General features: G+C 42.1%; 2 protein-coding genes across 7 annotated transcripts in view; both read right to left on the bottom strand.

Moving 5' to 3' along the window:
• Positions 1 to 7,637, bottom strand: part of usp19 (ubiquitin specific peptidase 19) — a 34,617-nt gene extending 26,980 nt beyond the window's left edge. For 4 of the 6 annotated variants that reach the window (XM_083895603.1, XM_083895605.1, XM_083895600.1 and 1 more), the window contains exons 1-4: positions 7,312 to 7,637; positions 5,270 to 5,700; positions 593 to 721; positions 291 to 427 (exon numbers count right to left, since the gene is read on the bottom strand). In XM_083895603.1, the coding sequence (XP_083751729.1) occupies positions 291 to 427; positions 593 to 721; positions 5,270 to 5,534 (531 nt within the window). In that variant the 5' untranslated portion in view covers positions 5,535 to 5,700; positions 7,312 to 7,637. Of the gene's footprint in view, positions 1 to 290; positions 428 to 592; positions 722 to 1,827; positions 2,047 to 5,269; positions 5,701 to 6,409; positions 6,435 to 7,311 lie in introns of those variants that run through there. The other 2 variants (XM_083895601.1, XM_083895604.1) reach the window with 2 other exon arrangements.
• Positions 7,638 to 8,675: 1,038 nt separating this feature from the next.
• lamb2 (laminin, beta 2 (laminin S)) overlaps positions 8,676 to 23,513 on the bottom strand; it is a 57,926-nt gene continuing 43,088 nt past the window's right edge. Inside the window, exons 22-35 of the mRNA XM_083894686.1 lie at positions 22,127 to 22,351; positions 20,820 to 21,037; positions 20,641 to 20,737; positions 19,122 to 19,303; positions 18,850 to 19,040; positions 18,568 to 18,752; positions 17,212 to 17,453; positions 16,915 to 17,118; positions 15,194 to 15,338; positions 14,880 to 15,087; positions 13,230 to 13,371; positions 12,953 to 13,129; positions 12,691 to 12,850; positions 8,676 to 11,368 (exon numbers count right to left, since the gene is read on the bottom strand). Coding sequence (XP_083750812.1) covers positions 11,232 to 11,368; positions 12,691 to 12,850; positions 12,953 to 13,129; positions 13,230 to 13,371; positions 14,880 to 15,087; positions 15,194 to 15,338; positions 16,915 to 17,118; positions 17,212 to 17,453; positions 18,568 to 18,752; positions 18,850 to 19,040; positions 19,122 to 19,303; positions 20,641 to 20,737; positions 20,820 to 21,037; positions 22,127 to 22,351 — 2,513 coding nt within the window. The 3' untranslated portion in view covers positions 8,676 to 11,231. The remainder of the gene's footprint in view (positions 11,369 to 12,690; positions 12,851 to 12,952; positions 13,130 to 13,229; positions 13,372 to 14,879; positions 15,088 to 15,193; positions 15,339 to 16,914; positions 17,119 to 17,211; positions 17,454 to 18,567; positions 18,753 to 18,849; positions 19,041 to 19,121; positions 19,304 to 20,640; positions 20,738 to 20,819; positions 21,038 to 22,126; positions 22,352 to 23,513) is intronic.

Genomic DNA, 23,513 nt, shown 5'->3' with positions numbered 1-23,513 from the left:
CCGGATGTGCCCGGACTAGTGCCCAGACTAGTGCCCGGAGCAGGACAATCGGCTGTTCCGGAGAACTGCTGTTTACGCAACTATAGCTGAGCCCGAGATTACAATAAAACACAGCGTTCTCAGCAGTGGCTGAACTGCTTGTTTAGAACCTTCAGGGCTTCGTAAAAAGGGTAATGACGCAGATACACACCAAAAAAACAGCGTTAATGGGAACTTCCCGTCTAGTTCCACTTTAAAGTGAACAGAAAAAGACTGGCACGACTTTGATGTTTGGTGCAAATCACAGTCACCTTCAGCGACGGCCAGATATGAAAGGGGATCTTCTTGTGCATGATGAGATGCAGGAAACCTCCCTTCTCCTTGTACTGGACTCTGCTGCACGACGCCTCAATTTCCTCCTGCAGCTGGCAGCTCCACTGCCGTCCATCTGAAAAGACCAAAACAGTCAGTACTGAACACGCAGATTCAACGCAAACGGTAAAAGGCAGGAGCTTTATAAAGGCAGTGAATATATTTTTTGAAAAATGCTCGGGAGGAATTTGCGTGCGTCACTGTTGTGTTTTCAGTGTTACACACTGCTGCTGCGTCTCACCCGGGAAGCAGACGAGGCAGTGTGTGTCGGTGAACGTTGTGTTGATGTCCTCGATCCTCTGAATCCCCTCCCCACAGCGCAGCCTCACGGTGACTTCGTTGACGTTCTGCTTCCAGTCCACAAAGACATCTGAAAAACACAAAATCATCAACACGGGTCAGTGAAATAATCCGGCTACTGACGCTGCAGAAACATGACGACATAAAGAGAAGCTCGTGAGGCAAATAAGACGGTAAAGAATGAGAGAATACATGTTTTAAATCTCCAGTTTGGAATCTATGGACCGAGTGAGTGAACGCACTGCTAATATTCCAAAATGCCACCTCCAGCAGCCTCAGCACAAATCTCCTGAGACTATCGAAATCACGCAGGACTTGACAGCAGCGCTCTCACGCTTGGGTTTCCAGATCTCAGGAGGAAAGTTTAGTTTGTGTCCTCACGACAACAACATCACATCACTGTTGTCTTCTTGGATGGATGCAGGCCAAGCTGTGCTCATATAGCACCCTCTACTGGACAACGTGTTCATGACTTTAAAAGGTCTTGAGTTTGAATGATCATCTATGACTGTCCTGTAGATACAAGTGCTTTAAAATAACTGCTTTTTGCCCTGATGCACTTTGACAGTACTCAAAGTCTCAAAAACAAAAAGCATCTCGGAATGACTTGAAATTTACCATCATAATAGTCGGCATCGCCCTGAACAAGGATCTGTCGAAAATATTTGAAAACCTCTTAAGGAATAATTTTAATGAATTTTTGAAATTCAGGAATAGGCACATTTGCGTTGTGCCTAATGAGGTTGGTGTTTGTATTATTTTAGCATTTACGTTCCTTATCATGCATTACCATCACTGAAAACTCCTCTTCAGTTCCCACTATAGGAAATTGTACTTCCTACGTGCACTGCACTAGTTTGTTTATATTTAAGAAGCTTTTTTAAATAAGAGCAAACGGTGAACATACTGCAGCGCTGCGACCACGAGAGATTTCACAGTGACGCACTGAGACGCACCTGCTGCTCACACTCACACACACACAAGCTCAGAGCTGCGGAGCGACAGGACAGTGAAGTCAGCAATCACACACACACACACACACACAGGACTCGATCTAAAATTATCTCTCAACGACAAACTCACAAGTGTTTGACTTGTGTTAGAAAACCACATACACACACACACACACACACACACACACACACACTTATGACGGCAGAATCAAATCAAACTCACCGTTTTTCATAGTGACCTCAGTGTTGTTGCAAATGAACGATTAAAAAGCAAACGTCCAACACAAAACACAGCAGAATGTGAGACTACGCCCTGCTGGAGAAGAAGACGTCACATATGGATCACACGCACTCACACACACACACACACACACACGTGTATTTAGTCCTCAAAAACCAACAACAAATAAAAAAAGCCACAACTTCCCGTCACTGCTTCACTCTCTCCTGCTCCGTCTGAGTTCATAACTGGAGAAAGGTCACAAGTTAAACTCAATCCCTTCAGCTGCTAACACGACACACTGTACTCTCATGACTCTGACTGACAGACACACCATTATTATTATTATTATTGTTGTTATTAACTAGTGCTGTCTGTTAACGTGAACCCATTTTAACGCCGTCAATTTTTTTTTAATCGCGCGATTAACGCTCTTTTTGGCCGAAAGTTTGTCGTTTTTTTCACGTGCTGTTGCCTCAACTAGTAACGTTAGAACTACAACAACACAACACCTGATCTACATAGACCGGAAACACAACGTCGGACACACTGCGCGAGCCGGTCAAAGAGTAGTCGGCTCGCGTAAGTAAAGCGTAAACGTTCCGTTTTGAGCGGGCGATGCGCGCTTCTCCGCTAGCTCCTTCAGCTCGAGGTTAGCTCGTTACGGCGACGACACGTTATTAAACCACGGGACTTGGTCTGCGTTGAAGAACGTCTCTTTATTCGCAGAACTGTGAGGCTGATTCACAGACTCTGTTATTATTGTGCGGCTCCATCACAGTGAGAGGAATAACTGAAAATACGCAGAGCGACGGAGATATTCACCTGCGGCTCGCTAATGTAAACACACCGAACACATTACTTCCTGCTTCACCTGCGCACCTCTCGCACAGCACACACACATGCACAGCTCCTCACACACACACACCAGGTTTAGCCCTAAATTATATTTTGGCTTGAACAAACATCGTATTATAAATATTGTGTCCTGTAATTGCAGTAAGCTGTATTGCAATTTAGATAAATTTCAATTGATTGTTTAGGCTACAGTATATGCAAAAATATGAAAATAACATTTACACAAAGTAAGCCAATCCACTTGTCTGTGTTGATAAGTGTATTAAAATGAGGAAAAATAATGGTACAAAAAGAAATCAAGGGACATTTAGAATAGATAGAAATGTGCGATTAATCGCGAGTTAACTATGACATTAATACGATTAATCGCGACACAATGACTCTGTGGAGCCTCAGTCTTTTTAGGTGCATGTGTTTGGTATTTGCGGTGATAATTCAAAATCAAATATTCCTGTTACTTCCAGTGCTATAAAAGAATAATAATAACGATGGTTAATGTAGTTTTTACAACAACAACAAAAAAGCACCATCAGAGCAGTCGGCAGTCACTTCCTCATACAAGACAGACAGACAGAGAAGTTCTCATGACTCAAAGCACTTGAACTGAAATTTTGCTAAAAACACATCCAACACAAACAGTCACGTCATGCGAAACCATAACAAACAGATTCATTCATAACGTCGACGACATTGACCTAAACCTCCCGTGGAGAGGGTTACGAACCAACGCTGCACAGCAGCAAAAGACAACACATCTAATCTCCCGAAGGAGCCAGTGTTGTCATTTCAAAGCTTGACTTTGACCTGAACCTTTGTCTCCATGACACCAGATAATAAGAGGCATCCACAGTGCCAGTTTGGCAGCAATACAATAAATATTTGTCAAGTTATCGCGTTGACAGGGTTGAAAGGTGCAGTTTTTTGGCTATTTTTGAAGTTTCAAGTGCAGCTGTGACCTTGAAAAGTAGGTCAAGGTCACCGATCTTCGAACTTGTCCAAGATACTTGTAAGAGGCATCCACAGTACCAGTTTGGCAGCAATACAATAAATATTTGTCAAGTTATCTCGTTGACAAGGTTGAAAAGTGCCGGTTTTTGGCTTTTTTTCAAGTTTCAAGAGCAGCTGTGACCTTAAAAAGTAGGTCAAGGTCACCCATCTTCGAACTTGTCCAAGATACCTGTGAGAGGCATGGACAGTGCCAGTTTGACATCAATATGTCAAATATTTGTCACGTTATCGTGTTGACAAGCCCGTAAAGTGCCGTTTACACATTTCTCACATTTCCCCGCAAAAAAAACGCGTAAAAATTCACAAGAAATTCAAAAAAAGGTTTTTGGACCAAAATGAAAAAAATGCCTGGAGATATTCACCCACTAAACAATCCTGCAAAATGTGAAGGACGTACGCGCACAGGAAGGTATTCATTTTAGTCCGGACGGACGGACGGAACGGTGCGAACGCTATAAAAAAACACATCCGTTCACAAGGTTCAGTCGCCTCGAGCAAATGACTCATCGATGTCGCAGACGCTGGATTATTACTCACAACACAAATTAGGATTGCTTTTAAAATCAGTGAGTTTAGTGTGCGCTTTAGTGTTTACACACAACAGTCAACTTAACACTGGATTGGTGCAAATGTTTGGCTGCAAATCAACGTTTAAGGAACTGGTTTTTACGGCGACAAATGCACGAAAGTAAAGCTGCAATCCTGAGTTCTTTGGTCAAGGACTTATTGGAAATGTGATATTTCAGGCATCAGCACGAGTCAATCTCTGGGGGGGAGGAGGAGGAGGAGGAGGAGGAGGAGGAGGATCTCTGTGGAGAGCTCTCACTATGCAAAACACTTCAATATCCATCATAAATATTTAATTTAACATAAACTTTCTCAATCTCCACAACTCTTGAGAGCAGGATTACCGGCGTAACGCCACTAGAGGCAGATGTTCCGAGGGAGAAGCTGAGACAAATGACATCAACGGGATAAAAAAAGCTGCACGCAGAGTAAAGTCACTCACACAATAACTACAACTATACCTTTATTTAAATATGTGAAGGGACAGTTGGATAAATATGCCCAACTCATTTTGGTGAGTAAAAGTGAATCTTTGTTCACAGGAAACTAGGGCTGCAATAATTATTCGATTACAAGTCGATTATTAAATTAATCGTCAAATATTGTTGAATTTTTTTTTTTTTTTTCAATAATTTAAGACATGTTCCTTTGATTTTCCAACGTCTTAAAGGTGAATATTTTCTGGTTTCTTTGATCTTTCTTTGATCATCATCCAGTTATTATTTCACAGACCATCAACTGAGGAAATAAACACAGTCATTGATCACATAACCAATAATAGATAGTAACTACTTTGATAATCAATCGATTTAAATGTTTTGGGGCGCGTAAACATTTTTCAGCCTCTGAAATAAAAGATAGAAAACCAATACATCTACATAGGTTTCAGAAACTACTAATCCACATTTTCTGACATCTTATGAAAACAATCCTTAATTGCACAATAACAACAAATGCACAGTTAAACTAGTCACATATATTGATTAGATGCATCATCTGTGGACCCTCTTACCTTTCTTGACCTCTGCTACGACGCCTTCCACCACAACAGCAGCAGCAGCAGCTGCCGCCGCCGCCCTCTTGGCCTCTCTGCTCTCCTGGTTGGCTCTGTCCTTCTGCTTCTTCTTACTGGTACTGGAGGAAAGGTCTGAGCTGCTCTCCCTCCTCCCACCTCCTCCTCCTCCACCTCCACCACCTCCTCCTCCTCTCTGCTGAGCCCCGCCGCGACGGCCCGTCGTCTCACTAGCAGCCACGCCGTTGCCACCGCTGCTGGCCATCTTCAGGGACTTGGCGCTAACAGGCCGCCCGTCGCCGGAGTCACTATCGCTGCTGGGGTCTGGATCTGAGTGCCTCTTCCTGCCCGGCCCGGCTATCTTGGCGATGATACCGGTCTGAAACCTCCCAGAACAGAATCAGGAAGGGTCGTTGGGAGCGGGGGGGAACCTGAGGGAAATAAAAGGCAAATAGACACCAGTGACCACGAGATCACAGACAATCACACGGCAGCGCAGACACGGTGAAGATGACCCGCTCAACCCTATGTTATATATCAGAACCGAGGACAAGATGGTAAATGTCCCTTAAAAGGTTGTCCACACCCCTCAGGGTTTCCCACACTTTGGTTCAAATCAAATCCAAGGACCTTCCAGGACAAAATTCCCACAAATTAAAGGACCGAATGTGCCGACACAGCTTAAGACGAGAGGGCAACTTGTAAGAGATGCTTTCGCCCGCGACGTCCATTTTTATCGTTTTGCGATCGTCCTTGGGATCCTGGACAAAGTCAGACTTCCTAGTGTTTACTGATCCCATACTTTAATAAGTATTTCATTATGTACTCGTATATAAGCAAGTGAGAAAGTTGTATTTCGATATGCAACATGTCACAAAAGGTAAAAAATTATCCACCTACCCACCTGTCAGAGGTGGGAATCTCAGGGTAACGGTCTATGATACCAAGAATATTGTGACACAACGATACGGTGATAATCAATACAAGACAATCATGACCATATTTGTTTATGACACTCCATAAAATTAATATTTTAGCAGCAAATTTCCTCACATATTTTAGAAGATGTGGTGACATAATATTCTGCTGGGAAATGTGTAAATATATGTAATAAATAGTAAAGATTAAGCATAAACCCACCTGCCTATCAAGCTTTGCTAGGTTTATGAACCATAAACACAGGCTAACGCACAACAACAACAAAAGCTAAACGGGTTAAATGACACCGACGTCGACTCATTTGAGTCTCGTTTCCTTAGCACAGCGGGCTACGACTTGTTAGCTTAGCCGATGAAATGACAAACAAAGGACACCGGTGAATTCAGCCGCTTTAAGCCGCTTGTACGCGGAGCTAGCGCCGCTGCTAAAGCCCGGTTGGTGCTCAGTTAAGCGGTTAATAACGCGGCTAACCGAGCAGCTTTTCCGTCCGCGGAGCTGTTAGCTTGCTAACGCGTCAGCTAGTTAGCCGACAGAGGTCTGTTTGTTTTCGGACACACTTGTTGACGGCTGGCACGTGACTGTCAATACGAACGCGTGAAAGTCTATAGAGCATAATAACATTATTATTATTAACATAATTTATTTTTAATAAATAACTGTGCTATTGCTTTTCCATTCGATACATTAACAGTAATAAACACTTATCGATCGACGGGCGTTCCTTTAATGCACCTGCTCAACAGCGGAGGATGTGGAACACTAACGTTCTGTCCACGAACGGCGCTTTTCGGTTAAAAAGTGCGTTATATTATGACTTCTTACCGACAATATTAGCTCTACTGACAGAAAAATCAATAATTTACATCGATTAAAGAGCGTCTTAAGCACGAGTTCGATCAAAACACGAACCGCTCCGTGCTCCGGGTGTTCAAACCCAGCGCTCCTCCAGCGTCTTTCTCGTCGCTAATGACATTAGCCACATCCATGCTAACGTTAGCTTGAAAAGGCAACAGCTTGATATTATATCACAACACAACATGACACCACGTGACGCGTGTAATTCAACGGTCAACGTGAACAACGACAGTGAACGGGAGACTCACGGGGCTCCGGCGTCGACAGAATTCCGTCCCTGACACACAATGGCCGGCGGCGGCGGCGGCTCCTTTTGCTGCTGCTCCTGCCGGCTGCTAAGCTCCTTCACGGCCGCGGGCCGCTGCGTTGCCCTCCCTGCGCTCGAAACCCCACCGCAGTCCACGGCGTTTCTGGAATATTCTCCTCCTCCTGCCTTTATCCAGGACCCATTTGTGGGAGTTTTGAATCACGTTGTGTCAGAAAGGTCAACAAAAAGAGCCTTAAAAACGGACGGTAGCTGTCATTCGGCCTCTGCGGGTTAACGTCAGAAAGTCCGTCTTTTAACAAAAATACTCCACTGCCCGCCCGGCCGCGCGCGCGTGCACACACACCACTTCCTGGCTGGCGCGTCCACGTGATCCGTAAACTCCTCCTTCCGCCCGCCCCCAAATAATAATAATAATAATATGTATAATAATATGTATTATTACATAACTTATTATATATTATTATTAACTGGCTTGTACTGCGTCATATATGTTTGATTCTGAGTTTATTTACTAAAATTATAAAAGAATAATAATACTAATATGTATAATAACATGTATTATTACATAACTTGTTATAAATTATTATTATTATTGTTATTATTAATTGGCTTGCACTGCCTTGCATATAATAATAATAATAATGCATTATATTATGTTTGTTAGCGGATTCTGAGTTTATTTACACAAATAATAATATATTTTTTAATAAATTAGGTTATTTTACAATATTTTAGGTTTTATTTTATTGATATTTTCACTATTTTGTTCTCAAAAACTTGCCGTTTTCTTAAGAATTGAACATAGAAAAATCAGTCAAATTCATCAGTCACTCCTGCTTCAACCCGCCCCCAAATAATAATAATATGTATTATTACATAACTTATTATATATATTATTAATTGGCTTGTACTGCCTCATATGTTTGTTAGCTGATCCCGAGTTTATTAACTACAATTATTAATAAATAATAATACTAATATGTATAATAATATGTATTATTACATAACTTGTTATATATTATTATTATTATTATTATTATTATTATTAATTGGCTTGTACTGCCTCATATATGTTTGTTAGCTGATTCTGAGTTTATTTACAAAAATAATAATATATTTTTTAATAAATGTGGTTATTTTACAATATTTTAGGTTTAATTTTATTGACATTTTCACAATGTTGTTCTCAGAAACTTGCCGTTTCCTTAAGAATTGGACATGGAAAAATCAGTCAAATTCTAACTTATTATTATTGTGTATTACTGAGTGTTTGGTAGAAGAAAAACACAACTCACATTAACTTACTTCAGCTTTATTGACAGAAGTTTACACACATGTCTCATTAGTGTTTTTTGGCAGTTATTCACCAGTAAAATGCGGCTGATACAGAGACGCCGTACGTGTCCGTTACTTTTTTATCATTAAAGCTGGTTTTCTAAAACACACACCGTCATGCAAACAGTACACAAATATACCGGCACAGCGTCAACGCACCGTTGTATCCTTTATTTATCTTCATCGTCACGAGGCAACAAAGTCTGTTCCACACACAGACCATAATATATAAAAATGCCGTCACAGTAGTAAGAACAAACAAACGTGTGCATCATCGCTCTGACACTGAGTTGCCTGTCAAAGGCAAGAGTCATGTGACGACTTTGAACAGACAAAAGGCAGCAGTGAAACATGACTCACAATCTGTAGAAGAAGAAGAAATAAACGGTAAACGAGAAGCTTCAGTCAGCGCAGCACCAACACAGATTCACATTAACTGTGCAACAGTTCATTAAACAGGCTTTAAACTTTGGCAGGTCACTCACTAAGGGCACGTCATCTCAGAATTCTGACTTTATTCCTCAAAAATGTGGACATTAATCTCAGAATTCTGAGTTTTTTCCTCAAAATTATGACATTAATCTCAGAATTCTGACTTTATTCCTCAAAATTCTGAATTTATTCCTCAAAATTCGACATTAATCTCAGAATTCTGACGTTATTCCTCAAAATTTGGACATTAATCTCGGAATTCTGACTTTATTCCTCAAAATTCTGAATTAATTCCTGAAAATGTGGACATGTGGACTCCGAGTTTTTTCCACAAAATTAAGACATTAATCTAATAATTCTTACTTTATTTCTCAAAATTCAGATATTGATCTCAGAATTCTGACTTTATTCCTCAAAATTCTGAATTTATTCCTCAAAATTTGACATTAATCTCAGAATTCTGATGTTATTCCTCAAAATTTGGACATTAATCTTGGAATTCTGACTATTCCTCAAAATTCTGAATTAATTCCTGAAAATTTGGACATTAATCTCCGAATTCTGAGTTTTTTCCACAAAATTAAGACATTAATCTAATAATTCTTACTTTATTTCTCAAAATTCAGATATTAATCTCAGAATACTGAATTTGTGCCTTAAAATTCTGAATTTATTCCTCAAAATTCTGACGTTATTCCTCAAAATTTGGACATTAATCACATTATTATGACTATTCTTCAATATTTGGACATTAATCTCAGAATTCTGACTTTATTCCTCAAAATTCTGAATTTATTGCTGAAAATTCAGATTATTTATCTCAGAATTCTGAGTTTTTTCCTCAAAATTATGACATTAATCTCAGAATTCGGACTTTATTCCTCAAAATTCTGAATTTATTCCTGAAAACTCGGATATTAATCTCAGAATTCTGAGTTTTTTCATCAGAATTAAGACATTAATCTCAGAATTCTGACTTTATTCCTCCAAATTCTGACATCAATCTTAGAAATTCAGACATTAATCTCAGAATTCTGACTTTATTCTTCAAAATTCTGCCGACTTTGACGTAGTTTGGATAAGAAATCAAAGAAAACGCGTCGTACTGCTATTTAATAATCCAGAAGCTGAAGGAGCAGCAACATCAGCGCTGCTTTCCACAACTGGAGACACGAGGTGTCGAGCAAAGGAATGAACGTTGATTGTCGACTCGTCAGTAAACAGTTTTTAAAAACCTGAAGATTTTCCCCTTTAACGACAACTTCCTCCACTGTCTGTGCATTGATTTATGTAAAAAAAAAAAAAAAGACATTTTAAACATCTAACTTCTTCTATTTCTTCACTTTAAATGAACTTGAAGACACCGTGTGACGCGAAGTCCACGTGTGATGAGCACAGCTCAGATTATAAAACCACGACCTGCTAAATATGCAAATGTCCCTCTAAATAAAAAAAACTAGCATTTATTCGACTACAGCTCCAGTTTCCGAACCTTTGTTTTCACCAAAACTCTCATTTATTCACTAAAATAATTGATGATGATCAGAGTGATCATTGTTGCAGCCCTCGTTCACATCACGTCTCCACTTGTATTTGAAGTATTTTAAAGCATGAACTTTGTTCCTCCCTCTTCCTTCATGTTTGGATGGACCCGTGTGTGTGTGTGTTCTTGTACTTGCGGCATACTGAGGACCAGTGAGGGGTTTTTAACCAACAAAGTGAGGTCATTTTTACGGAGTGAGGACATTTTGGCCGGTCCTCACTTTGTTTTCATTGAAATCACGTCCTTAGGTTGCTATAACATGCTATACTCAATTTGTCACATTTTGGACCAAACATTTTGGGTAAAAATTTTGTTTTCAAATTTTGGACGATATAGTATAGTATGACGTTTTTGTCAAATTTTGGACCAAAAAAAAAAAAAAATAATAATAATTTTTTTTAACCCTTTTTGCTCTGGGGCTCCACCTGCAGACATTTAATGGTACTGCACCCAGTAGTTCTTTATAGCTGTCATTCATGAAGTAGATATTTGAAATTGTGCTGATTTATAAAGTGGAAATGCTGGTCCTCAGTATGCAGCAAGTACAATAGTGTGTGTGTGTGTGTGTGTGTGTGTAAACCGTTGGTGAGTTACTGACACGTGTTGTAGATCTGGATCTGTTTGTTGATGTCGTGGAGGATGCTCTTCATCTTGTCCTCTAACCCGTCCAGCTGACGAGCTTTACCCTCCAACCGCCGCTGGTTCTCCTCGTAGTTCTTTTCCAGGTCTGTGGGGAAAAAACGGGACGTCAGGGACACGCTAACATGCTAACATGCTAACACGCTAACATGCTAACATGCTAACACGCTAACACGCTAACACTGGATTGTTGTTCATGGTTCAGGGTTCACACACCTTATTTGAGATTAGATTCAAGGACTTCCGATGGAGATCTTTTGGAATTTCATGTATATTTTTTATTATTTTTACGATGTAAATGAAAAAGTTAGCCAGCCATAGCCAAAATTCTGACATTAAGCTCAGAAATCTGACTTTATTCCTCAAAATTCAGACATTAATCTCAGAAATCTGACTTTATTCCTCAAAATTCGTACATGAATCTCAGAATTCTGACTTTATTACTTAAACTTTTGGATATTAATCTCAGAATTCTGACTTTATTCTTCAAAATTTGGACATTAATCTTAGAATTCTGACTTTATTACTTAAACTGTTGGACATTAATCTTAGAATTCTGACTTTATTCCTCAAAATTAGGACCAGGTTTTGGTCTCCTGGAGGGTTATACTGGACGTGACGAGGTCTCTGTTTATGACAGAAACAAAAAAGAGTCCTAAAGAGCTTTCCCTCACCCTAATCTAATCTTAACCCTGAACCTAAACCTCAAACCAGGTCTTAACCCTGACTTAACCCCAGACAAAATGTCCCCACAAAGAGAGGTTTTTGGATTTACACACACAAACACAGGTTTGCACATCTATCCCTTTAAGGACTCTCTCGTTGACTTACATTCATTTGAACAGCGTAAACAAAGCCTTATCGCTAACCTTAACCCTAACCCCCTACGTGTCAAACTCGAGGCCCGGGGCCCAGATGTGGCCCCACCACGTCATTTTATGTGACCCACGAGTGATTAATTGGTCTTAAAAATCGGTGTTAAAATAGGTCTATGCTGCTTTAAGTCATGCGTTGACCATAAACTACACTTCCCACAATGCCTGGCGACTGCGTTACCCGCAAAGTGACGGCATCCTGCCACAAGATGGCAGTGTATCATTGTATATGCGTCACGCGACGAGTGAAACTGTAAGTAAGTAAGTAATAAATACAGAAAGTTATTTATCAATATGTTACGGAGTAGTTACCTTTAGTTTACATTATATTTGGTTACATTTAGTTACATTTATTCTGTATGACAGTCACATCTTGGCCCTTTGAGGGTAACCATGATGCTGATGTGACCCTCAGTGAAAATGAGTTTGACACCCCTGATCTAACCAGTTAAACCAAATCCTAAATTTAAGATTAAGCCTGAGATAACAGACACACACACAGTGTGTGTTGTGTGTTGTGTGTTGTCGCTGTCACCTGCGAGTCTCTGCAGTTTGCTCTGAGCGTCTCTCAGCAGCTCCTTGGCTTCGTCCCTGAGGCTCTCAGCCCGTTTCTTGGCGTCGCGCACGGCCTTGGCCTTGGTGTCCACTCGCTGCTGCACCTCGTGGTATTTGTCTGTCAGCTGACCGTCCAGAATCTGCAGGAAGGGTTGGACTCTTTATTATAATAATGTGCTGTTTAAAGAGCGCACACGCACACGCACACACGCACGCACACACACACGCACACACACACACACCTGCTTGGCCTCGTTGGCCCGGTCTCGTGCCATGGTGGCCGTCTCTTCGGCGAGCGCCGCTGCCATGCTGTTGTTGGCCCGTTTGGTCTTTAAAGCGTTGATGTCGTTACCCAGAGAGCCCAGACGAGTCATGGCATCGTCCAGGTTCTTCTCACTGTTGGACGTCTCTGACTCGATCTGAGGAGACACCACACACACACACACACGCACACACACACACAGTGAGTCGTGGAGTCCCTGCAGCGTCATGGTTCTTTCTAACTTTTAAAGAGTTCACCTGTGCCAGTCTGGTCTCAGTCAGGTCGATATCCACCTTGGCTCTGGCGATGGCTTTCTCTGCTGACGTCTGCGCGGTCTTAGCGTCCGTCAAGGCCTGTTTGACCGTCTCTGCTGTGCTCTTTACTCCCTCAGCGCGATGCCTGAACAACATAGTTCAGACATTAACCTCAGAATTCTGACTTTATTACAAAGAATTCAGACATTAATCTCAGAATTCTGACTTTATTCTTCAGAATTCAGGAATTAATCTCAGAATTCAGACTTTATTCTTCAAAATTCAGACATTAATCTCAGAATTCACACATAAATCTCAGAATTCTGACTATTCTTCAATATTCAGACATTAAACTCAGAATTCTGACTTTATTCCTCAAAATTCGGACATAAATCTCAGAATTCAGACATTAATCTCAGAATTCTGACTTTATTCTTCAGAATTCAGGAATTAATCTCAGAATTCAGACTTTATTCTTCAAAATTCAGACATTAATCTCACAATTCAGACATAAATCTCAGAATTCTAACTTTATTCCTCAAAATTCAGACATGAATCTCAGAATTCTGACTTTATTACTAAAAAATTCTGACATTAATCTCAGAATTCTGACTTTATTCCTCAAAATTCTGACATTAATCTCAGAATTCTCATTTTATTCCTAAAAAATTCTGACTTTATTCGTCAAAATTCGGACATTAATTTCAGAATTCTGACTTTTCTGCTCAAAATTCAGACATTTATCTTCGAATTCTGACTTTATACCTCAAAATTCGGACATATATCTCAGAATTCAGACATTAATCTCAGAATTCAGACTTTATTCTTCAAAATTCAGCATTAATCTCAGAATTCAGACATAAATTTCAGAATTCTGACTTTGTTCCTCAAAATTCAGACAATAATCTCAGAATTCTGACTTTGTTCCTCAAAATTCAGACATTAATCTCAGAATTCTGACTTTATTCCTCAAAATCCTGACATTAATCTCAGAATTCTAATTTTATTCCTCAAAATTCTGACTTTATTCCTCAAAATTCAGACATTAATTTCAGAATTATGACTTTATACCTCAAAATTCAGACATTAATCTCAGAATTCTGACTTTTTTGATCAAAATTCAGACATTAATCTTAGAATTCTGACTTTATTCGTCAAAATTCGGACATTAATCTCAGAATTCTAACTTTATTCGTCAAAATTTGGACATTAATCTTAGAATTCTGACTTTATTCGTCAAAATTCGGACATTAATCTCAGAATTCTAACTTTATTCGTCAAAATTTGGACATTAATCTTAGAATTCTGACTTTATACCTCAAAATTTGGACATTAATCTCAGAATTCTGACTTTATTCCTCAAAATTCGGACATTCATTTTAGAATTTTGACTTTATTCGTCAAAATTCGGACATTAATCTCAGAATTCTGACTTTATTCCTCAAAATTCAGACATTAATCTCAGAATTCTGACTTTTTTGCTCAAAATTCAGACATTAATCTTAGAATTCTGACTTTATTCGTCAAAATTCAGACATGAATCTCAGAATTCTGACTTTGTTTCTCAAAATTGTATTTGTCAAAATTCGGACATAGTTCATGAGCAGTGACTTCAAACCGTCCTAAATATCACACACTGCACCTTTAACTGACCTGGCTCTCTTGGCGTCCAGCAGCAGTTGCTCTGCCTTGCGGACGTCGTCCTGCGTCTTTGCCAGGATGGCGTCCACGTTGGACAGGCTGCGGACGCGCTCCTTGATCTCGTCGGCCAGGTGTTTGATCTGGAGCGGTGACGCGGGGATGGACAGCTCCAGGACCTGGTTGGCCACGGCCTCGATGCTGTCCGGGTCTGCTCCCTCCTCTGTGAGGCGGGAGAGGGAGGACGTGAGGAACCAGGTCAGGTCAGGTCATCACAACATCATTAAGGACGAGGTCAGTAAAGTTAGCAAAGTTAGTAAAGTTCTCACGAGTGAGGAAGTCTTTGATCTGTTTGATCAGGTCTCTCAGGTCGTCGTTGGAGCGATCCACTTTGTTTTTGGTGGCCGTGGCTTTGTCCAGAGCTGCTTGGGCTTTACCTTTGGCCTCCTCTGCTTTAGTCTTGGCTTCTGCCACCTGAAGAAAAGACAGAGGACGGAAGGACAGGACAGTTTGTCTTTGTTTAAGCCCAATTTATACTCTACGGAAAATGCTCTCCTTAGGTTACAGAGACCCCTCTACGTCGTCAGAGAGACTCTCCGGCGTCTCCGGCTGCATGAAAGTGTCCGTCACTCGTCAAGGGACAACGGAGATGGCAAGAGCTGCAATTGGTCCTCAGGACGAGCCGAGATAACACCGCTCTGTGCCGTCCACAGAGGCGGAGCTGATCACCGCCGACAACGTCGATGCCAAACTATAAATACGTCATATCTTAACACGCACAGCACATGTTTAGACTCTAAATGGCTACTTTCTCGCCTCAAATGATCTTTAAGGTCACATAGAGTGGTCCTGTCGCACATATATGTTAGTTATGGAGGTCTACTTACATACATTAACTTGTTTTTATGCTCAAAAACCTCCTAGTTGCTGTAAACGAGCCGATAGAAATCTGTCTTTTCTGACGCTGTTCGCCAGCCGCGATGTTTCAGAGTCTTGTGATTGGCCAGTACTATTCAGCACACCCGCTCTCAGAAGCACAGCGCCCCCCTCTGGAACGGTGGATGCACTGCTCCTCATTATCAAAACATTGTTTTAACAGTGTTTAAAAATAGCTTCTTCACGACACCCCGCCGCAGTCCCTTTGACGACCTTTGACCCGGAGTCAGACCCAGAGTCAGAAGACCTTCAGGGCTTCGTAAACAAGGTAATGACGCAGATACACACTAAAAAACAGCCTTAATTGGAACTTCCGGTCAAGTTCCGCTTTAAAACTGCGTTCCGGGACAGAAAACGAATTATTTCAGGTGAGAGACGGCCACTGTTTCAATGTTATTCAGCTGCAACAACAACAACAACAACAACAGTCTTTCTCTCTCGGATGCCATTGCTCACTGTAGCCAGAAACACAACAACCTTGCGTAGCGACCCCTACTGATCGGGCGGGAAACTGCAGTGCGTATCCGGCACCACGACGGAGAACTATGAAGTCTCGAGGTGTCTCCGTGGTTACGCAGTCGGAGAAGTATAATGTGGCCTTTAGTCTTCTCCATCTAAGGGCCGCTATGTTATGCTATGTCACCGGGGTTGAGGACACAAGGAAACAAGGTCACAAGGACACGAGGAGGACACTGGTTGTGGCCAAAGTCTTCGGTTGGGTACAGTATGGCACACTTTGGAACGTTAAAGCCCTGGATAGGACGCGACACGGCAGGCAACAGCACAAAGGAGGATGTCCAGCAGCTCAAAGTGTGTATGAGAAGAGACTGTGGGAGTTGAAGAGACACCGGTCACAAGGAAGTGACGCTTATCTGTCGCCCAATCAGGTGACTGTACTGTACCATGTGACTCTGGTGGTCCCACATATGGACCAGTATTGGTTGGTTATTTTGGTCCCAAACCAAACTGTTCCACTCAGTGGAAAAACACGGCTTAAAAGTGTCCAATGAACCAAATCAGTGAGTACAAATGAGTCCTTGACCTGTTGGGATTCAAATTGGAAAAACCCTAATCAATCCCATCATGCAACACTCCCAGAGTGCGTCTTACACACCTTGATAAAGAGTCCCTGCACCTCTCCCATCACTTTGTTCAGCTCCTTCTCCACAAACTTGGCTTTCTCCTGAGCGTTGTCGGCGACCGCCACCGCGCCGTTGCAGTTCAGGCCTCCGCAGTGACGCTTCCCCTCGTCGTCGCGGCAACCGGCGCCTCCACACGGGCTCTCCGCACAGGGAGCATCTCCCGGGGCGCCGCACACCTGTGGGCGCAGACGAGGAGAAACTTTAGAGAAACTTTACTGATGTGAAGCGGGGAAAGTCGTGGCGGGGAGAACCACAGCAGGAGGTCAAACCTTCTCGTTGATCTTCTTCAGGTTCAGGCCCTGCACTCTGGTGCTCAGGTCGCCCAGCGAGCGCTTGTTGGCTGCATTTTTCCGGTTGAAGTCGTCCTTCTTGGCGTTGATGAGGCGCTCGGTGCGGCGCCGCGTGTCTGCAGACTGACTGATGGTGCTGGGCCTGGTGGTCGTGGACTCGTTGGCTCGTCGCTCGGCGTCCCGGGACTTGTTGTAGGAACCGCGGATGCTGTCGTACGCACCTGGAGAGGCGAAGGATTTAAAGGTCCGATATTATACCCTATTAACCCAAGTTAAACTAGGTCCTGGTGCCCTAATGAACATGTCTATGTCATGCTTTAGTCAAAATAAGGATGAAGCACAATAACAGTTCAATAACTCTGCCAAAACAGCCTTTTTCAGAACGCTCGGTTTTGTGCCTGATCATTTACATGTGAATGAGACCCAGGTAAACACACATCCACTGCTTCAAGGGGAGTGTTGATCTAACTGTCACCACTTATCACCTATTGTCATGCAGCGTCGTCACAACCCCCGCTCCATATACCCCATAGTAATGTCCGTTAACCTGTTGTTTCTGCGTTTTACCGTAATGCATAGAGTGGCCACGATTTTGGCTTCTCGCGATCATAAAAACATTAGAATCGAGGAAAAACGATTAATCCGTGTATGTAAATTCCTATGCTAGAAAAAGACCTTGAATGCACCAGTGTTACATCGGCTGCAAGTGACGTGTGTGGATCAACAACACGAGGAGAGAACGTGGAAACACGACAGAAAGGCAGCCTTTGGTTGAGAAGAAATGTAGGAAAACATCTACATCTTTCTGCAGTGCTTTCAAACGCATGCTCCTCATATTATTGATCCACACATGTCACTCGCTAACCGCAGGCTCGTAACTGGTGCGTTCAAGGTGTCCCTCCAGCATAGGAATTTACATACGCGATCAACTACAAAGGGCTTGTGAAGCTTGTGAACATTTTTTTCATAAATAAAATATATCCACTGGACAAAAAAATCCTCTGAGGCTGGAAGTTTGTGTAAAACACTGTGCTCCGCTGTGCAGCCACTCTTCCTCCCTCGCCTGCACTCTTGAAATTTCACAGGGAAATGCTTGCTATGTCGTCATTCCGAGGGAGGTTTAAACATCGCGTGTTTTATCGCCTATACTTACACAAAGTGGAACCACTAAAACATGACTGAGTCTTGTTTTTTCACATTTTGGGGACTGGTATGGCCCCCTGAGTCGCAAATATCATTACTAAAAGATTAAAAAGTTGATTTTGCCCAATAGGGGACCTTTAATCAGTGAAGCTGCACTCAGTGAAGAAAGAAAGGTTCTTCTTCTTCTCTCACCTAAGAAGTTGGAGTTTTTCAGGATATCCAGCTGATGGTGGAGCTGCGCTGACGTGAGGTTGAGTTCTTTGGCTTCTCTCTCCAGAGAACTCAGCTCTTTGCTCACCTCAGAGTTGCTGTCCTGTACGATGGTTAAATCTCCTTCCAGGCGGTTCAGAGTGTCTGTGGTTTCACTGATTTGGGATCTGTGGGACAAGCGGTTACAGGTGGAACGTAAACCACAATAATACAATAAAAGAGCCACAGACGGGTTCAGTGTAGAGCTTTCCTGTTTCCCTGTACCTCAGATCTTCTATCAGCTCCATGAGCGTGGTGACGGCTGCGGCAGTGGCGTTGCGCGCGTTCACGATCCCCTGAGCCTTTGCCAGTTTGTCTTCCAGGTCTCTGAAGGCCTTCTCGTAGGCCCCCGTGAGCCCGGTGGTCTGGATCTCATGGGCTCGGTCTGCCAGAGCCTTGGTACGCACCGCCAGGTCCTGGAGATGCAGCAAATTTATTATTAACACTTCGTTTTCCACGCGTTCCTCTTTCACCGGGGATTAGCGCGTCAGCCGCACCTGCACGATGCGATCCCAGTCGCCGAAGCACTTGTGGCAGGGCTCACAGTGCGGGAACTGGCCTGAGAAGCCTCTGGCGCACTGGTCGCAGCGTACGCCCGACACCCCCTGCTGGCAGACGCAGTGTCCGGTCATGCGGTTGCACTGAGACGTCTCAATGCCGCGCCAGTCGCAGTCACAAGCTGCAGGAGGCAAAAAACACAACAACATGAAGACTGTTGTTCCGACAGTTTTACATCCAGAATGGAAATATTAGTGTTTAAGTGTGTTGAATATGAAAATGCTGCTGCCTCCTGGACACATCACAGACTCTGATCTCATTTCCAGCTCTAGCTGTCTGCGATGACTCCTCCCACAAAGCCACAAAGGCTTCACTGACCTGACTTTACTGTGTTTGGACGCATACGCTGATGCTTTATCTGGACTCTTGGACTGGAACTAAATGTATTGTCATGTTTTTGTTTGTCTTGCAACGTCTGTAATTTGAAAATTTGAACAATTCTAGGGCTGCAGCTATCAAATACTTTTGTAATCGAGTATTCAACCAATTATTTTTTTCAATTAATCAAGGGCGCAAAACGCAAAATTATTATAGAGAGATATATAGAGAGATTTTTTTTTAACGTTTTTTTAAAAATACGATTACACAATTCATCGAGGAATAATCGGTAAAATACTCGATTACAACAATATAACGTATGACATGTTTCCATGATGACTGACCGGAATGACGTCATGTTTACGTGCCGCGACACCGGAGTCCAGGCAGGCACTGTTTACCAGTTAGCTCCGTTAGCTGCATTAGCCGCTTTAGCGCCATTAGGGTTAGCCTACAAATAACGTTAGCGTACCTGTGTAACTGCGTATGTGTGCCTCTGTTTTTAAAGTTTAGCGTTGACTTTAGAAACTCGTTTTAATAATCGGGGAGTCACGAAAACATGACGTCACGCGCGTCTTCCGTCATGGAAACGCGTTGTGCGTTAACGTTTGACAGCACTAAAAATATCCGCCGATAGCTGCAGCCATAGTAAGCTCCATTAAATCAGCGAACAGAAATGTTTACGTTAGCGTGTGCCGGCAGCGTTAGCAACAGGATGCTATCGGCTCAGATGCTGAATCATTGAGGACGTGCTGTTGTAGTTTACAGCGGTTCCACTGCACCTTTGTTAGCTTCTTGTTTAAGCGTTTACTGCCTTTTACGGACTGTTTCACTCTCCGTGCGAGAGAGGAATTAAACGAATACTCGAGGCAGAGTTTTTGCCTCCAGGAATTGAATCATTTTGCAAATAAATAACGAAACCTTTCATCCCACAGTCCAAAAACAATGCAATATGGGGGATTAGGTACATTGAGTGTGAGAGTGGATGGTTGTTTGTCTCTGTATGTGTCACAGCATTCCCCCAGTGACCCTCATGTGGAGGATAAAGTGGTAGACGATGGATGGATGAACTAAACCTACAGTAAATAATCCCTTTTTTCCCATGTCTTTAGTTTGACTGTGGACCTTGTGAGTCCTCACCTCTGCACTGCGTCCTCGGGTCTCCCCAGAAGTTCTCCTGACAGTCCGTGCAGGTCTTCCCTCCAAAGCCGTCGCGACACTGACACTGACCGGTGAACTGCGGGAAAGCACGTTTTTTTAATCATGGGTTCTGAGAAGTTGCAAAGTCGTGTTTCGTAGCTTTGTCGCGCTTCTCGTACCTCGTTGCACGAGGAGGTGACGGAGTTGTTGGGGTCGCAGCCGCACGATTCGCAGCCTCTGCCGCCGGCAAGGTTCCAATAGTTGGGGGCGCAGTGGTCGCACGTCAGACCGACGACGTTTGGCAGACACTGACACTGACCTGTGGCGCGCTGACACACACAGTCTGAACGCTCCATACACTGACTGCGCTCGGTGCCCAGGAAGTTGCACGTGCACTCTGAAATCAAAGGAGGCACGAGGCATTTTAGCATTTAGCATTATTACCAAGTCCCTGTACAGTCAATTCTGAACAAATACGAGAAAATGATTGATGACATATGTGAAAAGAGGTCAGAATGAGTGGTTTGTGGAGAGATTTTAGGATGTTTTTGTCCACTTAGCTCAAATTAAGCATATAGCTGAGTCATTACATTAGCTGCTAGCACGCGACATGAACATAACACATGATTTATATTCACGTCTGTTCAAAGTGTTTTAAACACATTTAGTCGTAGACAGAAAACAAATAAATACACAGCTGAACTTCAGCTTGCGTTGGGGCTGTGTTTCGCTAAGCTAAAGATGCGTTATGGGCGTTTAGCATAGCTTCTTCACATGCTAACATGGTTTAGCTTCTCCATTTTGATAAAACTAGTTTCTGTTCCGTTCCACTGGAATCAGAACTGGGTCTAAGAGGATAAATAAAAAATACTGCTTTCACGACCCAAGCAAATAAAAGCAGTTTCATAAAATTTGGCTAAATAGCTATTTTTAAAGCTCCACTGTGTTATGATTATCAACATAAATATGTCTGTAAAACCGTCTAAGAAAATGTGTATTTGAGGCAAAAATCTGTTTTTATAATAATAATGAATTAACTTATAATTATCTCAATATTAAAAGTACTAAATTCAACTTGTCTAGTGTTTTAATTACAATTGTCTACATGTTATAATCAATTTAATGTTTGTATAATTCTGTTTTTAGTAGATTCATTTTTGCATCATCATGTTCTTTTTGTGAAAACTATAAAAACTATTTTACTTTACTTTGGTGTTGAAATTGTTATTTTTAATTTGAAATATCATGATGGATTATTATTATTATTATTATTATTATTATAGTTTTAATTTCAAATTGCCTCCACCACTATGGAGCAGTTGATTTCTTCTTTGACTGTCAAATCTCTCCAGAGAGCGTGAATCAACAAACGAAGAACGCCAACCTTTCTGGTTTGTAAAGACCACCATAGTTGGGAGTTAGGGAGAAGAGAGTTATTACCATCTTCAGTCTCACCACTAGATGTCACTAACTCTCAAACACTCACTCCTGCAGTTGCGTCGCGACGCGTCACCAAAGTAGCCGCTCCTGCAGATGGAACAGCCCGAGCCCTCGGTGTTGTACAGACATTTCCTGCACTCCCCTGACCTCCTGTCGCAGGCGTCCACGTCCGACATGTCGATGTTGTTGTTGCACTGACACGGCTGACAGCGGCCTCCGGGCTGAGAGGGGTTACCGTGGTAACCCGGGGCACATTCGTCACACCGGGCGCCTGAGTGTCCGTGAAGAGAGAGAGAGAGTGAACACGGTGGTGGATAAATGAATGTTAATCTGTTAATCTAACGGCTGTTTTTAATCTAATGGCTATTTCACTAGCAGTTAAACCTGGAATCCAAACAAGAGACAGAAGCTGATCCAGACTGAGAGTGAAAGGTCACGTCCTTGTGATGGTGACATTTACACAAACACACCTGGTTCAAATCTTCTGTTGACTTTACTTTGGTGACAAAGGGCTGGGCGATAATTCACTGACAAATATGAATGCACCACAATTCCAGGTCCAGTGTGTCACATTTAAGTGGGATTATTTATCAGTGATTGGAAAAACTACCCATGAATATGTTTGTCCACTTGTCTCCAAATATAGCTAAACTACCCATGAGTATGTTTGTCCACTTAGCTCAAATATAGCTAAACTACCCATGAGTATGTTTGTCCACTTAGCTCAAATATAGCTAAACTACCCATGAGTATGTTTGTCCACTTAGCTCAAATATAGCTAAACTACCCATTAGTATGTTTGCCCACTTAGCTCAAATATAGCTAAACTACCCATATGTATGTTTGCCCACTTAGCTCAAATATAGCTAAACTACCCATATGTATGTTTGCCCACAGCTCAAATATAGCTAAACTACCCATATGTATGTTTGCCCACAGCTCAAATATAGCTAAACTACCCATGTGTACGTTTGTCCACTTAGCTCAAATGTAGCTAAACTACCCATGAGTATGTTTGCCCACTTAGCTCAAATGTAGCTAAACTACCCATGAGTATGTTTGCCCACTTAGCTCAAATGTAGATAAACTACTCATTAGTATTTTTGCCCACTTAGCTCAAATATAGCTAAACTACCCATGTGTATATGTCTGTCCACTTAGCTCAAATTAAGCATATAGAGCTGAGTCATTACATTAGCTGCTAGCATGCGATATGAAGATAGCACATGGTTTATGTTCACGTCTGTTCAAAGTGGTGATTGTTTTTACCACATTTAGTCGTAGACAGAAAATAAATAAGCTGTGTTTTGCTAAGCTAAAGATGCTTTATGGGCGTTTAGCATAGCTTCTTCACATCACAAGCTCACGTGGTTAAGCTTCTGTTCTGTTCTGTTCCACTGGAATCAGAAGCGGGTCTAATTACGCTAATGAGG

The sequence above is a fragment of the Microchirus variegatus genome (genome assembly GCF_963457635.1).
Source record: "Microchirus variegatus genome assembly, chromosome: 9".
Classification (NCBI taxonomy): Eukaryota; Metazoa; Chordata; class Actinopteri; order Pleuronectiformes; family Soleidae; genus Microchirus; species Microchirus variegatus.
This window is presented reverse-complemented; position numbering and strand designations above follow the sequence as displayed.